The sequence below is a fragment of the Lissotriton helveticus genome, chromosome 5_1 (genome assembly GCF_964261635.1).
Source record: "Lissotriton helveticus chromosome 5_1, aLisHel1.1, whole genome shotgun sequence".
Lineage (NCBI taxonomy): Eukaryota > Metazoa > Chordata > Amphibia > Caudata > Salamandridae > Lissotriton > Lissotriton helveticus.
Genome location: NC_136065.1, coordinates 1175944714 through 1175962782, shown reverse-complemented (window position 1 = coordinate 1175962782; position 18069 = coordinate 1175944714). Strand labels below are relative to the sequence as shown.

At 45.2% G+C, this 18069-nt stretch overlaps 1 protein-coding gene across 1 annotated transcript in view; it reads right to left on the bottom strand.

The window, feature by feature from the left end:
• The window catches only part of VWA2 (von Willebrand factor A domain containing 2), a 239277-nt gene that overhangs the window by 115804 nt on the left and 105404 nt on the right, over window positions 1-18069 (bottom strand). The window contains exons 5-7 of the mRNA XM_078641181.1: window positions 17536-17730; window positions 13953-14086; window positions 119-251 (exon numbers count right to left, since the gene is read on the bottom strand). Coding sequence (XP_078497307.1) covers window positions 119-251; window positions 13953-14086; window positions 17536-17730 — 462 coding nt within the window. The remainder of the gene's footprint in view (window positions 1-118; window positions 252-13952; window positions 14087-17535; window positions 17731-18069) is intronic.

Sequence of the window (18069 nt, the reverse complement as noted above, 5' to 3'; positions counted from 1 at the left end):
TTTTACAACTCTAATTCCTTTTCCATTCTTGCTGAGAAGTCTGATTTCCTTATGCTGTTTAACACATTTATTTGTGCCATATCACAACTGTAACCTAGAACAGAGAAGAAAGACTGACCTGTAAAACGGACAGAGTCCAGTGGATGTGGCACCCAGCTGATTGGAACCTTTCCAGCACATGTAGTTTCCTGTCAGCTCTTTCACTGTCTCTAGAGTCTTGCGCTCACAGGGGTGAGTTCCAATCTTGCATCCTGATGAGAGTCAACAACACACAAATGCTGGTTTTAATGAGGCACTTCCTGTCAGGTTGCATGCAGATTTGGTGATATCAATACATAATCCTATCACAAAGTGCATGCATCCTCCACTCTTTGAACGCTAGACTCTCTAAAACCAAAACATATCATTTGCCAACAACCTATTACAAGGGCATCACCACTTCAGGAGGAGGAAAATCATGGTCACTGCTAGTTGTCTTTTTTTATGCTTCTACCATTGTATAAGCGTTGCTTCCCTAATACCCTTAAAGACGAGTTTGGGATCCGGGCAGTACACTTCGGGGTATGGACATGTCAGTTCCTACCTATGTCCAATACAAGTGGTATACCTGAAACTGAAGGCTTTCCATTTGTCTGGCATGATATACAACGTATGCACTGCAAGAGTGATTTTTACTGGAAGAGTAGACTGGAAAGTAACAGCTAAGGTACAGTGCAGCCCACGGACAAACTTAAAGAGTTATTCCTAGTTTTTGCCTTCAGGTGCGTCCTCAGAGCAGTCCTTCCTGGCAATGCCAAATTACATTTATAACCTTTTTAAAATACTTGAGTATTTTTTAACTTTCCCCAACATATTCCAGGACGGGAGTTAGACTAGCAAATAAGCCTCCTGGACTATTTTGGCTAAAATAGCCTTTTCCCAAAATATTCTGAGACTGGAGTTAGAATAGTTAATAGTCAATTTTCTTCCCAGTGTTCAGAAAAACCTCTCTACTGCCTCAACGCAAGAGAAAAGGCTAACCAGAAAGAGAGGATGGATCTTGATGTAGCATATAAGCTAATCAGAAAGTGACAGGAAACTGTGTGAAGGAGTTGAGGACAGCAAACGAAATGTAGGGGTACAAAGGGACAGGCATAACCAGCAGAGGAACAGTGGTCCCTTTAACACTAGACAACTCACTGGGAGTTCTCATCAGATGCACTGTGTATTGTTGATTAGGATCAGAGTCGATCTGGCCCATAGGGCAATCAGACATGCCTGATGGGCTGATCCAAGAGGGCAATGTATGGGCAGCTTTTTTGGCTGTTTGTGGGCAGTGCCGTAGCTAGACGTCCCCTAATTTTTCTGCCCGGGGGCAGGTAAGAGCGGAGGAGAGTGTCAGCCAACGGATGACTTGTTTAAGTGGGTGGGGTTGGGGGGACGGGAAACTTGTTCTCAGGGGGTGGTGTTAGTCGACAGACAGACAAATCTGGCTTCCCCCAAAAACAGAGCCCCAAAAAACAATACACCCCTAGCTACACCACTATTTGTGGGCCTTCTTTAATGATCTACTAGACTGGTTATTACTGTTGATTTTCCTGAAATTAAAACAAAAATTGCCATTCCGCAACCTCAAATCGATGAAGACTTCCATACATAAAAAACACTTATACAGACTGTCTTCAGAAGTTAGAAACTGTCCTAATTTATAAACATGGGCATCTTTTTTAGCTTTCTAATTCACTAATGGGGACCACTTTCATTTTCAGTCTAAGTCCAACACTATTTAGTACTCATCCCCACATCTCCAGAAGGAGAACACCAGAACTGAGACAGGCCAGGGTTAATTTACTGCAACAGTAAGTGGTTTAAAGCACACATCCTGCAAGGACAGAAGAAATAATCTAAATATATATAAAAGAAGAGAAGGGAAGGAAACAAATGGAATTCAAATTCTTGAATTTGATAAAGGTGCCACTAGAATTGGCGCCCGGGTATGAAACTGTGGGGGGGGGGGGACTATGGGGGAGGTTGAGAGGCATATAAAAACACTTTTTTAATGCATAACAATAGTTCATTAATGGAGTGAGCCTCCCATGGAAGTAGCAAGTGAACGTAAATTTACTTGAGACAGGTAGAGGCGGCCACGATATTAAGTAAAGCAAGCATTGACAATGCCAATAGGTTTAGCTTTCAATTAATGTTGTACGGTAAAGTGAAGAATTACAAGTAAATATCACAGGAATTTATATATGTTTGTATGGAAGTAAAGAACTGTAGAATAATACTGGTGTAGGTTAAAAGCCCAGGTGACAGTTTTGACTGTCAAGTCAGACCTAAACAACCATGTGGGTTAATGACTGCCCTCATCCCATCTGTGCTGCTGGCAGACAAAAACACCATACATTATCTAGTTACCTAAAACACTCTAATAGCATCACAATGTTATTTGTGTTCCCCTGAAAGTTCAAACTCAGACCCCTGGATAAATAAACAAAATGATCACAGCTGTGTGGAGGGCAATTACTTTTTTGTAAAAGCACACAACTTCTGCCCAATCAAAACATGTACTCCTGGCTCCCAACATGTGGGCGGAGCCAAAGCCCCTCTCTAGTGATTGTCACATAATTTTCTGGTGACAGCTGCACTGTGAAGCCCGACCATCAAAAAAGCAACACTGGAATCCGTATGGGATTCGCGTCAAGGTTCAAAATGGAAGTGAGAAGAAAAAAGGTTCCTGGGCGGCCTTCACTGCTTTCAAATTCTATGGCGCAAGGAATATCAGAAGGATGCTGTTGGCACACTGATCAAAGGAAGTTTGCTTAATTGTACAGGAAGCAGACTACAGTGGTACTGTACAGGAAGCAGACTACAGTGGTACTGTAAATCCTAACACCAACCTTTTTATTTTCACCACTTCTAAAACAAATGCTGAGAAACACAATGTTTTTTTCTGTTTTGCTGATTTACCCACCGTGAACATCTGATGCATCTCTATGGACTTCAGCCATGTATCGTCTCCCGCATCCAGATACTGGTCCACCACGTGGCACCTCTTAAATTCATTACTCCATCTTGCATACTTGAATATCTTAAAGCCCAGTCTCTTTTCTCAGTGTGTACCACTCTATTCTATGGGCCACAGGAGTATCCCTCAGCATGATATTTAGGAATATATCACATCTTTCCCTCTGGCCAATATCTTCCCATTATGTATGTTCTCTGTTAGTAGTTCTCTAAGATGATCCAATATTCGGGGATCAATGGTGTCTCTGCTTTTAGCTTTGTTTGACTGCAAGGCACCAAAATACTGAGTTTCAAATATCGATTTGCGCTATATCTTCAAGGTGAATAGAGGTGGAGTTCCACTATTAAAACTATGCTCCCCTATGTATGCTTACCTTGACAACGCAGAAATAACTGATATTTTCAAGTTAATATTTCTGTCGTTGATACTTTGACAACCAAATGATTTGTAAATAAGAAACTCGAGTCAGCATCACTCAGGCAAACGCACCCCAAAAACAGGAGCGCCGCGCTATCAATTTAATTTTCATCCAAGTGCCCCTATGTGAATTAGGTTTTTAAATAATTCTGATATGTACATTTTCATTCCTTGTATTTGGTACTTTTATTGCCTCTTTCGCATACAGAGCCGCTTCAAACCTCTGCTTTAAAGCAGGATACAGAGCAATAACCATTCCCCTGCTCTTCCAAAGCACCAGGGTGCAGCCTTCTTGGCACCGCACGTTCTTTCCTGACACTTGCTCTTACAGTAGGACCATTCCGTAAACTCGTTTTTAGGTTTCGCCTGGCGAACAGTTGCGCAGCAGCGTTTTGTGGAGGCGAAATCTTTTGAGAATAGTATGTGTGTTTTGTCCCGCCTCTCTGTTCCATTGGCTAGCTCCATAAATGGAGGCTAGCCATTGGAAGAGAGAGGCGTCCGTCATTCTGCGAGGCGATTCGTCGGCGTTTCCGTCGAATTTTTCTCATCCCGCCCCTTTGTGACGTCATTGCGGCGGTGGGCGGTTCTTTCTTTTTTTTTTTGGGAGGGCATGTTTTGATCATTTCATCGTGGCTTCTCCGTGTACTGTTGTGCTTCTGGCTCGCGCTGTCCGTTCCCGCCCCCCCTCCCGCTGTCCGTGTGTCTGTTCCCGCCCCCCTCCCGCTGTCCGTGTGTCTGTTCACGCCCCCCCTCCCGCTGTCCGTGTCTCGGCACCAGTGATGGTGAAAGTGATTGTTTCTGGTGCTCGGGTCAGATGTGGAGCGGCCGGGACCGGTAGGATGCGGGCGGCGGTTCAGTAAGGCCTGTGTGGCTCGTTTTTAAAATTATTGAATGCCCCCTTTGGGGCACAGCCAGCTTCCTCTTCGTATTTGCTAGGGCAGGGCCCGCCCCGTTTGTGATGTCAGGGGTATCCCCGGTGACATCACGAAAGGGGTGGGTCCTGAACTCGCAGTCACGACGAAGGAGCTCCCTGGTCCCTTGCAGCCGCCGCCATCGGGATCCAAGTGGGATCCGTGGAAATGCCATTGTCTGCCCCCCAGAGCACAGCCATGGGTAAGCGGGCTCTGGGAGGGCTTCAATGTAGAAAACAGAGCCTCACATTACCCCCACGGAGCTCCGCAGGTAGCACAGCGGACTCCGGGAGTCTTCATTTTTAAAAACATCAGGTCGGCGAGCCATCACCCAGCAGATCATGCCGCACTATCCCCGGAGCCCCACACGGCCCACAGCGGGCTCTGGAGGCTTTATTTTTATTATCAGTAAAGGGGCTTCGATCTCCAAACGGCCACAAAAACCCAGAGCCTCTCAGCACCTTAAAACCACAGCATGCTCATGGGCCCTTTCGACCCCCACGCGACTGCACAAACCCCCAGGGCACCACGCCTGGAAGCGCTCTCTGGAAGCCTTTATTTTTTTATAAATACAAGGTTCCTCGAGCCCCCCCAGCCACCAAGCCTGCACAAGCCCCGGAGTTAAGCACTTGGACCTCGGACTCTGGGGACCTTTAATTTTTATTAAAAATGAGGGGACCTCGAGCCCCTACACATACCTAAGGCCTCTAGATTACAACCGCTGGAAGCGGACTCTGGGACGCACCTCCCCTAGGGCGCAGGAGCCCCCCAGAGTGCCACTGCTCGACTCCGACTCTGTGGGGCTTCTTATTTCATTATTACAACAGGGGATTCCCGCCCCAAGCCTCACAAAGCCCCAGAAACCTCCCGGATCGCCTTGGCCTCTGGGCCGCCCCTGCATAATCGCCCCTACCTCATGCGCCCCAGAGCAGCACCTTCAACAAGCGTTCTCTGAGGGTTTTCTATTTTTATTAAAAAAATGAACGGACCCTGACACCCAAGACATCTCCCGGACCACAGATGGATCTTGTGGCCTATTTAAAACATCGGGGGAGCTCGAACCCAGATACAGCAGCCTTAAACAACTTTGGCCTCTGCCCCCACACCAGGCACCTGCTCACACCGCTGCACCCAGAACACATTCCTTGGAGCATCGACATCCTTCCCGCAAGCACTGCACTACGGACATAAACCCCTGGTTGAACAACATGCGCTAGAACCGGCGCCACAGTGAGCCTGATCTCCTACCTGGACACTAGGCCCTGGATTCCAGAACCCTAGAACGCTGGTGCAACTCCCTCCTTAAGAACCCATGACCTGCCCAGGATATCAGACTGGTGAGTACAAAACTGCATTATTAAGTTTTACCGACGTGGGATTGGTTTTCAGTCACTTTTTTCATTTCAGTATTAGAGGGGAAAGCCAGAGGTTGTTGCAGGCCTGTTATTGATGTTTTGTGATGGTGAGTTCTTTGATGCATAATATCACTCTTCCTGAAAAATTATATCGGCGTGGAGCAGAGAAAGGAACGAGAAACATGTCTATATAATCTGTATAATTTTGGTCGACTGTTGTGATGTGGGATTGTTGGAACATACCTTCCAGAAGCCATCGTCAAGCTGTTGAGATTACTATTTTTTCACGTGTCTGCCATCTGAACTGTTGGTACTCACTTCTGCCCTCGCTGTGGACAGTTGCTAACGGTGTAGACCAACCATGTCCTTTGATTGCCATCACATTCCATTCGTGCTCTGCACTCTTCAGTTATTTACAGAGTCTGGCACAGGGACTTATCTTTGAGGTTCTAGTTTTAAAGGTCCCCAACAAAGTTGCTCTGAAAAGCTCATGCCTTATATTAAACCTTTTCAAGCCCTTTGGTTGAAAACGGTACAGCAGCTTTGCGTTGATTTCTGATGGTTACTCTGTTAAAGAAGCTATTTGTTACTTTACATGTCAGGTTTTCCACAGGGATATGTATTGAAAGTAACCATTGTTAATATTTTTCTTCATTAAATAATTTGACAGGTTGGACTTTTCTACTTCATTGTTTGCACCACTAAGAGAAATGTCATAAATAGGCTGTATTTAGAGTGTGTTTCTGTTCTCTTGTTGACAGTCATTAGAATGAGTAATGAGACTCCTTAGCTCAGCTGTCTTTTGAAGGCAAATGATCCTTCGTGGTTTACCCCGGACAGCATGAATCCTCTGTGTCATGTGGTTAGCCTCACTTCTACACTCATTAGTCTAAGGTCTCTACTTCTGCTGATGGTCTTAAGAACGTAATACAGATGCTTTAAGGCACAACCATGAGAATGAATTGTGTCTTTTGTATGTAGGAAAAACCTTTACTATTGGATAAGTAATAAATACAATTTTCATCCTTTACACATTTCACTTTAATCACACAAGCTTATCTGCTTCGAGTAAAGTGTACAGGGTGTGTGTTCACTTGCTGTAAGGAAATGCGGTTCTTTCGGAAATATCACATTTAACTTCCTTTCCAGGCCAGTTTACAAATAGAGCTAAAGCAAACCTGTACTATCAAGGCCAAGCTTGAATTGTACAATCCAAACACAAACAACCCAGGGCCGTTTTGTCATTGTGACATGACCTGACCTGACCGGCTAGCTGTGTGTGTGTGCGGCTGGCTGTGTGTGTATGTGTGTGGCTGGCTGTGTGTTTGTGTGCGGCTGGCTGTGTGTGTGTGTGTGTGTGTGGGGGGGGCTGGCTGTGTGTGTGTGTGTGCGTGGCTGGCTGTGTGTGTGTGCGGCTGGCTCTGTGTGTGCGGCTGGCTCTGTGTGTGTGTGTGTGCCTTTGTGTGTGTGTGTGTGTGTGTGTGGCTCTGTGTGTATGTGTGGGTGCAAATGCAATAGGTCTCACATTTGCGAGAGATTAAGCTAATGGCAATGTAAATGACAATGCCATTTATTTATCTGTTTTCAAAACCAACACATAAATACAAATGTTGTCATTTACAATGCCAATAGCTCTAACTTTTCCAAAGGCGAAACCATTGCATTGTAAATGCTTGTTTCAGGTTGTTATAAGGATGTGGATTTTTAACCTTACCTCTCAGTCTTAATTTGCTTATTACATGCAGGGCGGCATCTCAACTGAGCCGAGCTTTTCCTTTGTGCCAATTATGCGATTAATACATTGCTTAATTTGTGCTGGGGGTTGCATGGGAGTGCGGAGGCACTCATTTTTAATGAGCAGGACTTCTTTTTCATCATTGAAAGCTGGCCCATAGCAAGGAAGAAAAAGACAGTGGAGGAAAAGTAGGAGGAAGAGAAAGCTAGGGAAGCGCTGATAATGGGAGGAGCACAGGTCAAAAACAACCTGGAAGAGTGAGATGAAGAGACAGGAATTTAGGATGAAGAAGAAAGATATGTGGCAGATCCAGGACAAGGCAGCCTTCGTATCTGGCAACCCTCACATTCAGTAAAGCCAGCGGGGTCTCCTAAGTAAAACTTTGGGACCGAACTCATTTTGTTTTTAAACAAATTAAGCACTGCGGAGATCTGCCTTATTGCCCCAAACCTCTTCTTTCCAAGGACCACAACAACACACTGCATCCATTTTCACACTCCGGGAAACAAAGAGTTTGGATAAAACTATTATCCCCCTGTGGCACCCTATCCTATTCCAGCCAGGCTCGGTCATCCCACAAATGAAAATAGCACGGTGTTCATGACACAAACATTAAAGTGGTGTGCTGTAGAGTAAGATGCATCATAAAGACTTCTGTTCTTAGACCCATCATGGGTTTCAACTGAAGAAACATAAATGTGTGTGATGGCAGAGATGCTTTACATTTATAAACCAGCAGAGGAATATTCAGTCCTTTTGAACAGAAGGTTGTGTCTTGTATTCCTGATGTCAAAATACAATGAGGTGGATCATTGTAGATGTCCAACATCCCAACCAACCACTGTCTCTGATCCTGAATTAATAGGAGAAACTCAGGAACAAGATTAACATTTCCGTGTGGTAAAGCACAGGATGTCTTGCTTGTCCCTTCTTTATTGGATTCATTAATGATAATGAATGTGCTGCAGGCCACAACTTTATTGTCAGGTTTATGCATGCATCTTTTGTTTAATGTAAGATTAAGTCGCCAGGAAGATAGAATCTAGGTTCTTAGCAAACATTATTTGATGTGCTGAGATAAAATAAAAAGATCCTCCGTCAAGCAAGCCAAATATTTGATCATCTGGGGCTCTGGTATGAGTAAGCAGGGAAAGTAATTATTTTATTCAAGTAGCGTAGACAGAGCAGATTTAGACCATCTGTTTGCTCATTGCAAACTGATAGTATGAAAAGTCTCACTAGATGTACCCTCCGTGGGATGATGCTGTGGGATCACAACGAAAGTACATCATTGGAGATGGTGAAAAACAATTTTATAAAAGCCTTATTAGTTCACCAGACTCAGCCTTCACTGTTTCCCATAGCGCACTAAATATTCTTGCTGCATATTGCTACAAGCCCAACCCTATTGTGATGGGCCAAACTCTGGTGTAGGTCAGCGAGGATCTCAATACACAGGACCACTGGATTTTTGGGATTCTGCAGCTGCATTTTTTCCTGCATAATCACTGATTTGCCGCATTTGCCACATAATCCTATGATCTGCTGCATAATCTCCAGTTTGAACAAAAAACAAATTGTTTTGAGCTCAAACAGATCCAAAGTTACTAAAAATGTGACAACGCAGGTTGGTGTGCAGTGGAAGGTCCTTTACAAAGGTTAACTGGTCATATTTTGGTAGCTTTTTTCTGTATTTGGTGGCTAAACTGGAACTGGCGAACTGCAATAATTTCCATGATAGTATTGCCACGTGAAAAAAGGACTATAATGAAGTAATAGTATCAAACAATTTGCCACATAATTTAGTCAAACCTGACGCGTAATTTGGCACTGCTCTGCTGCATAATTCCAGTAGCCCTGTCCATACAGCAACCGTAGAAGATCCATGAGAATATTGTGGTCAAAAATCATCACTGGGAAAAGGTGATTACAACATCTTGTGAAAGACCAAAGTTTGCAGAATGGTGATGCTTTCTCATTGTAAATTAACAGGTCCCTTTGATTTTGACCTGGACAATACTGCATCAGAGAAGCACAGATAAGTTAGTGCAGTTTATTTTCAGTGACCTTCATCTAGGTTAGCAGGCTTGCAGTAATACCTTGATGCCAGTGAGCTTTAGATACAAGACCCTTCCTTGGAAGCAATCTTTTATTTAAAGTTTGTTTCCCCAATTTGTGGGAAGGCAGCAAGTACGGGTTTCCACCACTTTTTATGGCGCCGCAAGTCTCTAATATCGAGTCGTAACACTGATTGCGTGATATGGCTCAAGTACTTCCAGTACAGTTTGCAGCACCGAGTTGTTTGGGCCAGAGATAACGCCATTATGTCACACTTGTAGGCTAAATCTTTGTAGAATGTAAGTGATCCAACATGAAATGTATCTTAATTCTGTCCGTCTGACAATGTAGCGCAACATAATTAAATACTCCTGCATTGTAACTGTTCTAATGTGAAGAGCTCCGACACCCTGGGATCTAGTTTCTGCTATATAAAACTCAAAAAAAGAAACAAATTCCAGTCAATAAAATCTAAGTGTAGCAATATCTTGCGCTTTATAGGAATTAAAAACCATATGAAATGCACTAATATAGCAGACATGTTGGAATACAGATGTCTTGGGAATTTAACACTGCTTTGTGTCTGAAGCACTCTGAGGGGTTCAATGGTTGATGCCCTGACTGCAAGGTCGCGTCCCTCCCTCCATGGGGCTTCCATCTTCTTTATGAAACTAACCGGTTTCATGCACTTTATGTATTTGATTATTTGTAATTTATATAAATGCCTACAAGAAATGCAGGGCTTGCTGAATTAGCTAATGTTCGCAGAATATATATTTTAAAACATCCTATCTGTTCTTATTACAGAATATGTATGGCCTGTGTGCTTCCCATGCTCTCATGATCCTGTGATTCATGATATATTTTAAGCTTTCCTACATGCCAAACTTTAGTATTCAATGAATACCCTGTTCATCTGCAAATAATCGTTTTAATCTTTATCTACCTCTCTGCAAGTATGTTTTAATATGTGTGTATGTTATAGGCTGTGCCCAAAACAGCAATTATTGACTAGTAGTTCTCAGCATTCCAGAAAGGTCAAACACTTTTTTAACAGATCCTGAGTCGACAAACTGTTGGGGTGCCCATGGCAATGCTGTTGATCGTGCATGGGTTTCTGGAATGGATGGGTCGAGGGGTGGTCTGTAGGGTGAGTCAAGCCTAGACCCTGCTTCGCAGGGAGGGGCGGCGAGGGCAACTCTGTAGTTGACAATGTCAGTGTTTTAGGGTGAATACAGGTTCCAGGAATGTGGCCACGTATAAAGGTAACCCCTGTAAATTAGCAAGAGAAGCAGTAGTGCAGCTGGAGAGCAGAGGATGTGTCAGGAAGCGAAGCTGGGTGTGCCGCTCTTTGTGATTCATGCTCATGGAGGAGGTGTGTCAATTTCAGTCACACTGGGTGTCCTGGTGTCAGCAGTCATCGCAGAGGGCTGCTGCTGTGTGGACTGAAGTAGTGCACGTATGGAGGACCGCACTTTGCGGCAGCGCAGTAAATATAAACTACGATTCCCAGCAGGCCAAACTCATGCGTCTTCCAGAGAGACGGCGATTACTTTGGACTCTTTTCCTTGTAGGAACTCACTACATTCCACAGACCAGCAGAGTGTTGAGGCAGAATTAGTAAAGTCCTGTGTCTGTTTTGTTCCTATTCTATAGCTCTGTCCTTGCCTCTACTACTGGCCCTCAAATCTTCATGTATGTGTTCGTAGGTGGGAGTGGTGAGAGGCAGAAACGAGCATCACTCGTGGTGGATTCTGTGTATAGGTTTGATGCCAATATGTGGCTGTTTTCTAAGTCAGAGACAGGGTTTCTGGAATTTAGAAATGTTTAATATAGTGTGTGTTGGACTTGGCCCTCTTGGCAGGGTCATCCCTGAACTTTTTGCCTTCCTCCAATATTCTCTCTGACCTGTTTTTGTTGGTTTAATGACTCTGGGCACTTTACCACTGCTGACCAGTGCTAAAGTGCATATGCTCTACCTACTGTAAATTGCTACATGTAATTGATTTCCATGATTGGCTTATTTGGTTTACTGTCAGTCCCCAGTAAAGTGCACCAGGAGTGCCAGGGCTTGTAAATACAAATGCTGCTAGTGGGCCTGCAGCACTGGTTGTGCCACCCACAGAAGCCACCTTTTAAATGTGTGTAGGGTCTGCCATTGCAGAACCTGCGTGCAGTCTGGTACTGTCATGCTGGCTGCGCAAGTGCACCTACTTGCCAGTCCCTAAACCTTCCCTTAACTTCATATTAGTCACCCCTATGGTAGGCCCACGGGCAGGGTGCATTGTAAGTATAAGGTAGGACAAGCCCTGATGTGTGTGGCATGTCCTAATAGTGAATTACAGCCATTTTCGTTTTTCACTATTGTAAGGCTACCTGTTCTCATAGGCCAGAATGGGCTGCTGGAATTATTACACCCTATAATCCCAGCAGGCTCAGGGAATATGGTAGAAAGTCGAGTGTAGTATGCCTGAACTCACAATAATAAAATACTTCTTTTAGTAAAGTCTATTTTAATATCCTGTGTTTGCAAATACTACTTTTAGAAAGTTAGTATTTGCTTGACTAACCATTTCAGCCCGCCTCTGCTCTGATGTGTATCTGCTGTCTGGTTTCTGTGTGTGACAGGGCTGGGGAATTCCAGGAGACAGGCTGGGGCTGACAGGTGGTGAATAGAGAGATTACACTAGGATGGGTGGGAGGAGTGCCCCTTGACTCTGAATAGGGCTGTGCTCTACCACCTCAATGCTGACTCTGCCCCCTGGGGAGTGACTGATGACTCTGCCCTGCACTTTGTGAAGAGAGAGGGGAAGACTGTCAACAGAGTGCTCCTGGACTGTACTTGTCACCACAATGCTAGCTCCACCTCCTGCGGAGCGTCTGATGTCCCTGCCCTGCTCACTGAAAGGAGAAGCCAGAGTCTGCAAAACAAAGTGCTCAGGGCCTGGACTGGATTAGACAAAGGCCCCCCTGGCCCACAAGAACAAAAGAAATGGTGTATAAAAGTAGGAGCCCTGCTCCCAAGAAATTAGATCCTGTTTACACCAAGAAGAAACTCTGCCCGAAGACAAGGACCTGGGAAAGCTGCATGGAGGACTACTGTCTCTAGCCTGAGAGACTGGCCTGTGGTGGGTGCCTTGCTGCAAGAAGGAGAGAAGACAAAGACTGAGGAATACTTTATTTCAACTTGTGCATTTGTGTGAACAATCTCCAAGGGCTTGCGTGGGAGCCTGCCCCCTGAACAGCGCCCCAGGAACATTGGGCGCTACCCCCCTGAAGGAGAAGCTGCTCCTGGTGGTTGCCTGTCCCTGCAGCCCTGCCCACGGAAAGCTGAGTGTTCTGTGCCCTGTCATCGCGCACTCTGAAGAGCCAGTGCAACCCCCTGTCCTGCCAAGCAAAGTGACCTCTGGCCGCCGATCCGCAGCTCGCAAAGTAAAGGTCGGCCCTGCCTGACCCGAGCGCCGTGACTGTGCCCCTCCGAGCCGTAGCTCGCAACGCGAAGTAAAGAACCCGTCCGGTCCAAGCACTGCGACCCTGTGGCCCCCGAGCCATAGCTCGCCACGTAAAGACCGGACTATTGCCCGTGTTCGCTTTCCCGTGAGGCGTCCTGCTAGAAGCGCCCCGCCGCTGTGACGTGATCAGCTGCGGCGCAAAGTGCGGTTGGTGTACGTCCCGTACCTTGGTGATCGCCCCGCACCTAGCATCACCACCCGTCGCTTGTCCCCTTCAGGATCGGAGCGGACTCTGTAGCCAAGGAGAGCCACCGCCCCACTACGCATCGCTGCCCGATGTACTGCGACTTCTGAGCCCCCGAGCCGTAGCTCGCAACACAAGGACAGCACCGCGACGTGGGACGTCTGACCGGCCTTCTCCTCGTCCGCCTCGAACCCTCAAGATAAACAGGTACCGTGCACTGGGAACTGTACGCTGCCGAGTCGCGCTGAAGAGTGCGTCTCGCACCCCCCTGTGGCAGTAACTGCACCCCGATACGCATTGTGCGGTGCACGGCGGCCCGGGCTGACGGGTCCGTGAGGTGCGCATCCTGACTGAACATTGCATTTAAGAACTGTGGCATCATATTAAAAGTTACTGGAACCATACGAAGTCATTAAGTCTGTATCTAAATCCTGCTTGAGAGTTCAAATATAAAGAGTATATTTTTACATAAGAACAGCCTTGTGTCTCTGTGTGGTGGGTTGATAAATTACTGTGTGTGTTATTACAAATGCTTAACCATATATGCTCTGGGGATTAGCCTTGTCTGCTCGCGCCACGCCGCCTAGAGGGTGAGCAGGGGTTATTTCTAGGAGTAGTCCTTTGCCCTGACTAGACGAGAGGGTCCCTGCTTGTCACAAGTGCATACCTGTGCCAACCAGAGACCCCCAATTCTAACAGTGTAGAATTGTCAGGATGGCACCTAGAAAGTCCTGGAGTGTAGTAGTCCATGAAGATGTACTCTGTTGAGTTACCTGGAGGCACAGCGCTGCACACAGTGGAGCTGGTCAAGGTGCTAGACAGACCGTTTACTGCATCATCCACGTGCTCTGCAAACAGCACGTGCTTCTCAGCGGGCTCGCTGGCCAACATGTGTAGCTCTTCCCACCTGCACAACAAAATACACAGCAATGAGATGGCTGGAACCACACATCAATTCAAGCACAGAAGAAACTTGTGTATGTGCTGCTCTCTCAGTGCACACAACGGAATACACTGATAGGCAGGACAATGAAAAATACATTGTATATAGCCAAATATTGTGAAAAAAGCTTCTCAAGGCACATTAGAGGCCCCAATGCACCTGGTCGAACTCAGATTGCATTGTCACATTCTTCACAAGTTTGGTATCCTGACTGTCACACACTTACACTCCACCACTTACCCCATTATTTAAAGCAATCACTTCAAGAATCTTACAACATCTTATCCCACCACTCTTCATAGCAATCTGTCCTCCCGCCACTAATACCCCTTACATCACCCACTCGGATGAACAGATAACAACTTTCTGTCTTGTTCACTTAGCATCTCTTCCACATTCACTACACCATGCATGCATTCAGTCCACCATGCTCACCCTCTTACCCTTCTGTTTACTCCAAACCATTCACACTACCTACCACTGATGACTGCCAGCATATGAGGTCAGTTACAAAAACCTAACAAGCACCATTCCAAAATGTCCCCAACTACACGCAACCAATCAAGCAGTACAACTATCAGATACTCACAGGCAGCTCTACTGGGGTTCAAATTATCCAACAACCACCAGGAAAGAAATACCTGGACAACTTACTTATCACAACTACCACTCTTCCACATGCAGATAACCTCAAATGCACCCTTCACAAAACCAGCTCCAAACGCCTTCCCTCAACAAAACAACTGTTTTTCAACAAAAAGAACATATTTCACTTTGGCTGCATCATCTTCTTAACTGATCCTGCTCCTGAAACCTGCTCCATCCATATTTTGCCTAGACATCATTCAGAAATCCCACCTTCACATCACCAGTCCAAGTCATGGACACCCTACACCTGACCTTTCAACATAACCTGGTGATCGACAGCATAGCTTGACCTTGGATAGCTTGTAGTGCCATCCCCTGTGCAAGCACAATCACCCAACCTCACTAACAAGCATCACACAAACCACCACTCACTAAGCTAGTCTTTCACAATTTTCTCCTCAACAAAATCCCCAGAATGCCACAGAGTACTCTCAGCATGATATTCTAATCCCTCTCATTGCCATTGTTCGATTGCCAGACTTTGCTGCCCCTTCACAAAGCAGCCGGCCCAACAAAACAACGGCTTGTTCAATAACTCCCTCAGAGCCCTAACACAGACATTCAGCTGACATGAATCTGCCAAGCAACAATCACCAAGTTAACCTAATTTTGTAAGATACAAAGAAATCTCCAGAGAATACCAGAAGGCCATTCTGTGCAAAATAAAACAAACTCCAACCTCACAATTTCCATTAATTATTCCCGAAAGCTATTCAAGTTAATCTCCCAGCACTGAATCCCTAGGCCACACCTGAGATGCATCCCAACAATTCAAAATAGAAGTATCAACCATGTTTCAAGAAAATATGCAACACTATTCAACAGTACAGCACGCCCCCTCTTTAAAACCTTGTACAATACACCCACAGTGATTCTTTCATCCACCGCCACAGACATAATTGGATGTCTACATTTTAGCTCCACAAGCAGCAGTCTCCTACGCACCAAACTTCAAAATTAGCACATAGATATCTTGACACTACAAACTCGTTGTGCATGAAACAGTCTTTCAAAGCCTCAATCTGTGTGCATCTTCATAAAAAATACAGCTACACTGGTTACGATAGCTGTCATTTCAGCAGAACTGTGCCCTTGCAGGATCAAGAAAAGTAAGCGGCAAGACTAGCAAATTCTTCCTTTAACTACCGTACAAAAACTCAAATGTTGTGTCACAAGGAACATCCTGTCACAATAGTCTGGGTCGAAGAGCACAGATAGACCACTGCAATATTCTCTATATCGGTGCTAGAAAGAAACTGAACAGACCTCAAATGGTGCTGATCACAAATACAAGACGTGCATTTAAAAGCTAACAGACAGAAAGAACCACACCATACTGTTACTGAAATAGCAGGGCTATTATTGGCATTCAGAAATGCGTGAATACACCTAACTTTGAACAACATAGACACACACAGTATTATTCCCAAACATCAAGGCTCCTAGGTTGCCATAATAAACCATTGAGAAAGTTCTAGTGAACCTGTGTGAAAACTTTGAAAATTGCCAAGATCAGGCAAAGTACCACAGTAGGAAACAGCATATATTCTACAAAAAGAGCTAATCATTGGAACAACTTTCAAACATCTACTTTGAACCGTGCAGCACCTCTTTTGATCACAAATACAACATTGCCTCAGCAGTGCATCATCTACATTTGCTTTAAGACCCAGTCTTTACCCTTCAATAGAGTACTCTTTCATGCACTCTGAGTTATCACAACCCCGCGCACCTCGCTGCGTGCCTTGAAATAACTTAGGAGCAATACCTTTTTTGAAAAATTTAGAGTTCTTCTATCACAAAACCCCACAGTTAACAGCATGGGAGCCGATGCATGAAGACTCCCTTGACTCAGACGTATACATTTCAATTTAAATCCTATAATTGACTTATAATTTATAGGTGATGTTTACCTCCATATAATATGGCATCCCTCATTTTCTTATTACAGGCTTCTTCCGACGTGAAAACGTGCTTGTAATAAGAAAAATACTACTCCCTTATAATCACTTATTACAAGCACATAGTTATGTGACAGTCCCACTCTCCTCCTCCTGCCATGACCGCACCTAAACAAGGAGTGGACCAATGGAAAGATGAAGTTAGTCAGGCTCTCGAGAAGCAGAGACCATGAACGGCGGAGGCGTTGGCTCCGAGGAGACCGGGGCTACCCATGGTCTTTCTACAGGCTTTAAAGAATGAGACGTCATGCACAGCGATGTAAGCTGCGAAGTGTGAGAGGTCGCGTACAGCAGCCCAGCCATCAATCATCACTAAGATCCATGATTTACACGGTGGAATGTACCAGGGCATTATAGGGCTATACCAAGTCACTTCATAGAAAAGTGCATTATTGCAGCATTCAGCCTGATCTCTGTACAGGGGGCATCAAACACCTCAGTGAGTTGCTTATAAATGTATAGTTAGTAGTATATTATCCATACATAATACCTCATGTACCACCTTCTCTCCTAATCATTTTTTGTTCACTACCATCCTCTGCCATGTTTAGGGGTACCACTTGACAGAGTTTCTGAGCAGCATTTCTGTTTGGGATACTCAAATGATTCTACTCAAAAATAAAAATCATAGATGTACAAATTAATACAGAATTTGAATTCATAAATCTTTAAGTGCTGCGCCCAAATCGCATTGTTGATAAGCAGTTTTCTTCCTCCACTGATTACTTCTGGAGCACTTCACTGCCTCAGGGTTCGAGCATGCGCAGATAGCAGAGAGGCACGTGCACGCACGAACGCTCTCACCTTGGGTACTTGACGCCGACGGCGAAGAGCGTGACGCCGCTCGCTTTCAGCTGCTTGGCTGGCGCACTCAGGTGGCCCTGGGACTTCCCGTCAGACAGGAGGATGACGATTTTGGGAACAGAGGCCCTTCTTCCACCAGGAAACCCTTTCCGTAGGATGTACTTCAGAGCCAGGCCTGTTTCAGTGCTCCCACCCCTAACGTGGAATGGGATAAGGACAGGAGAAATGACAAGAGATCTACATTGTAGTTTCATTACACCAGAACAAAACGGCCAGTTACTCATAACACAAGAAGCCCATGCAGCATATCAGATATGTAGACACAACAGCAAACCGAAGTGGCTCTAAGGAAGGGAAAGAAAAGGTTTGAGTCCAGGCGCTTGGATAAACCTTCGCTGCACACGGGCCATGTGCATTGGGTGTTGTCCACGCATGAAGGGTTGGAAAACTGTTCGATGTAGTATATGATATAAAAAAAAGCACAAATTCACTAAATAACCAAAGATTAAAGTGAAGTTACAGCTATCTTTGGTT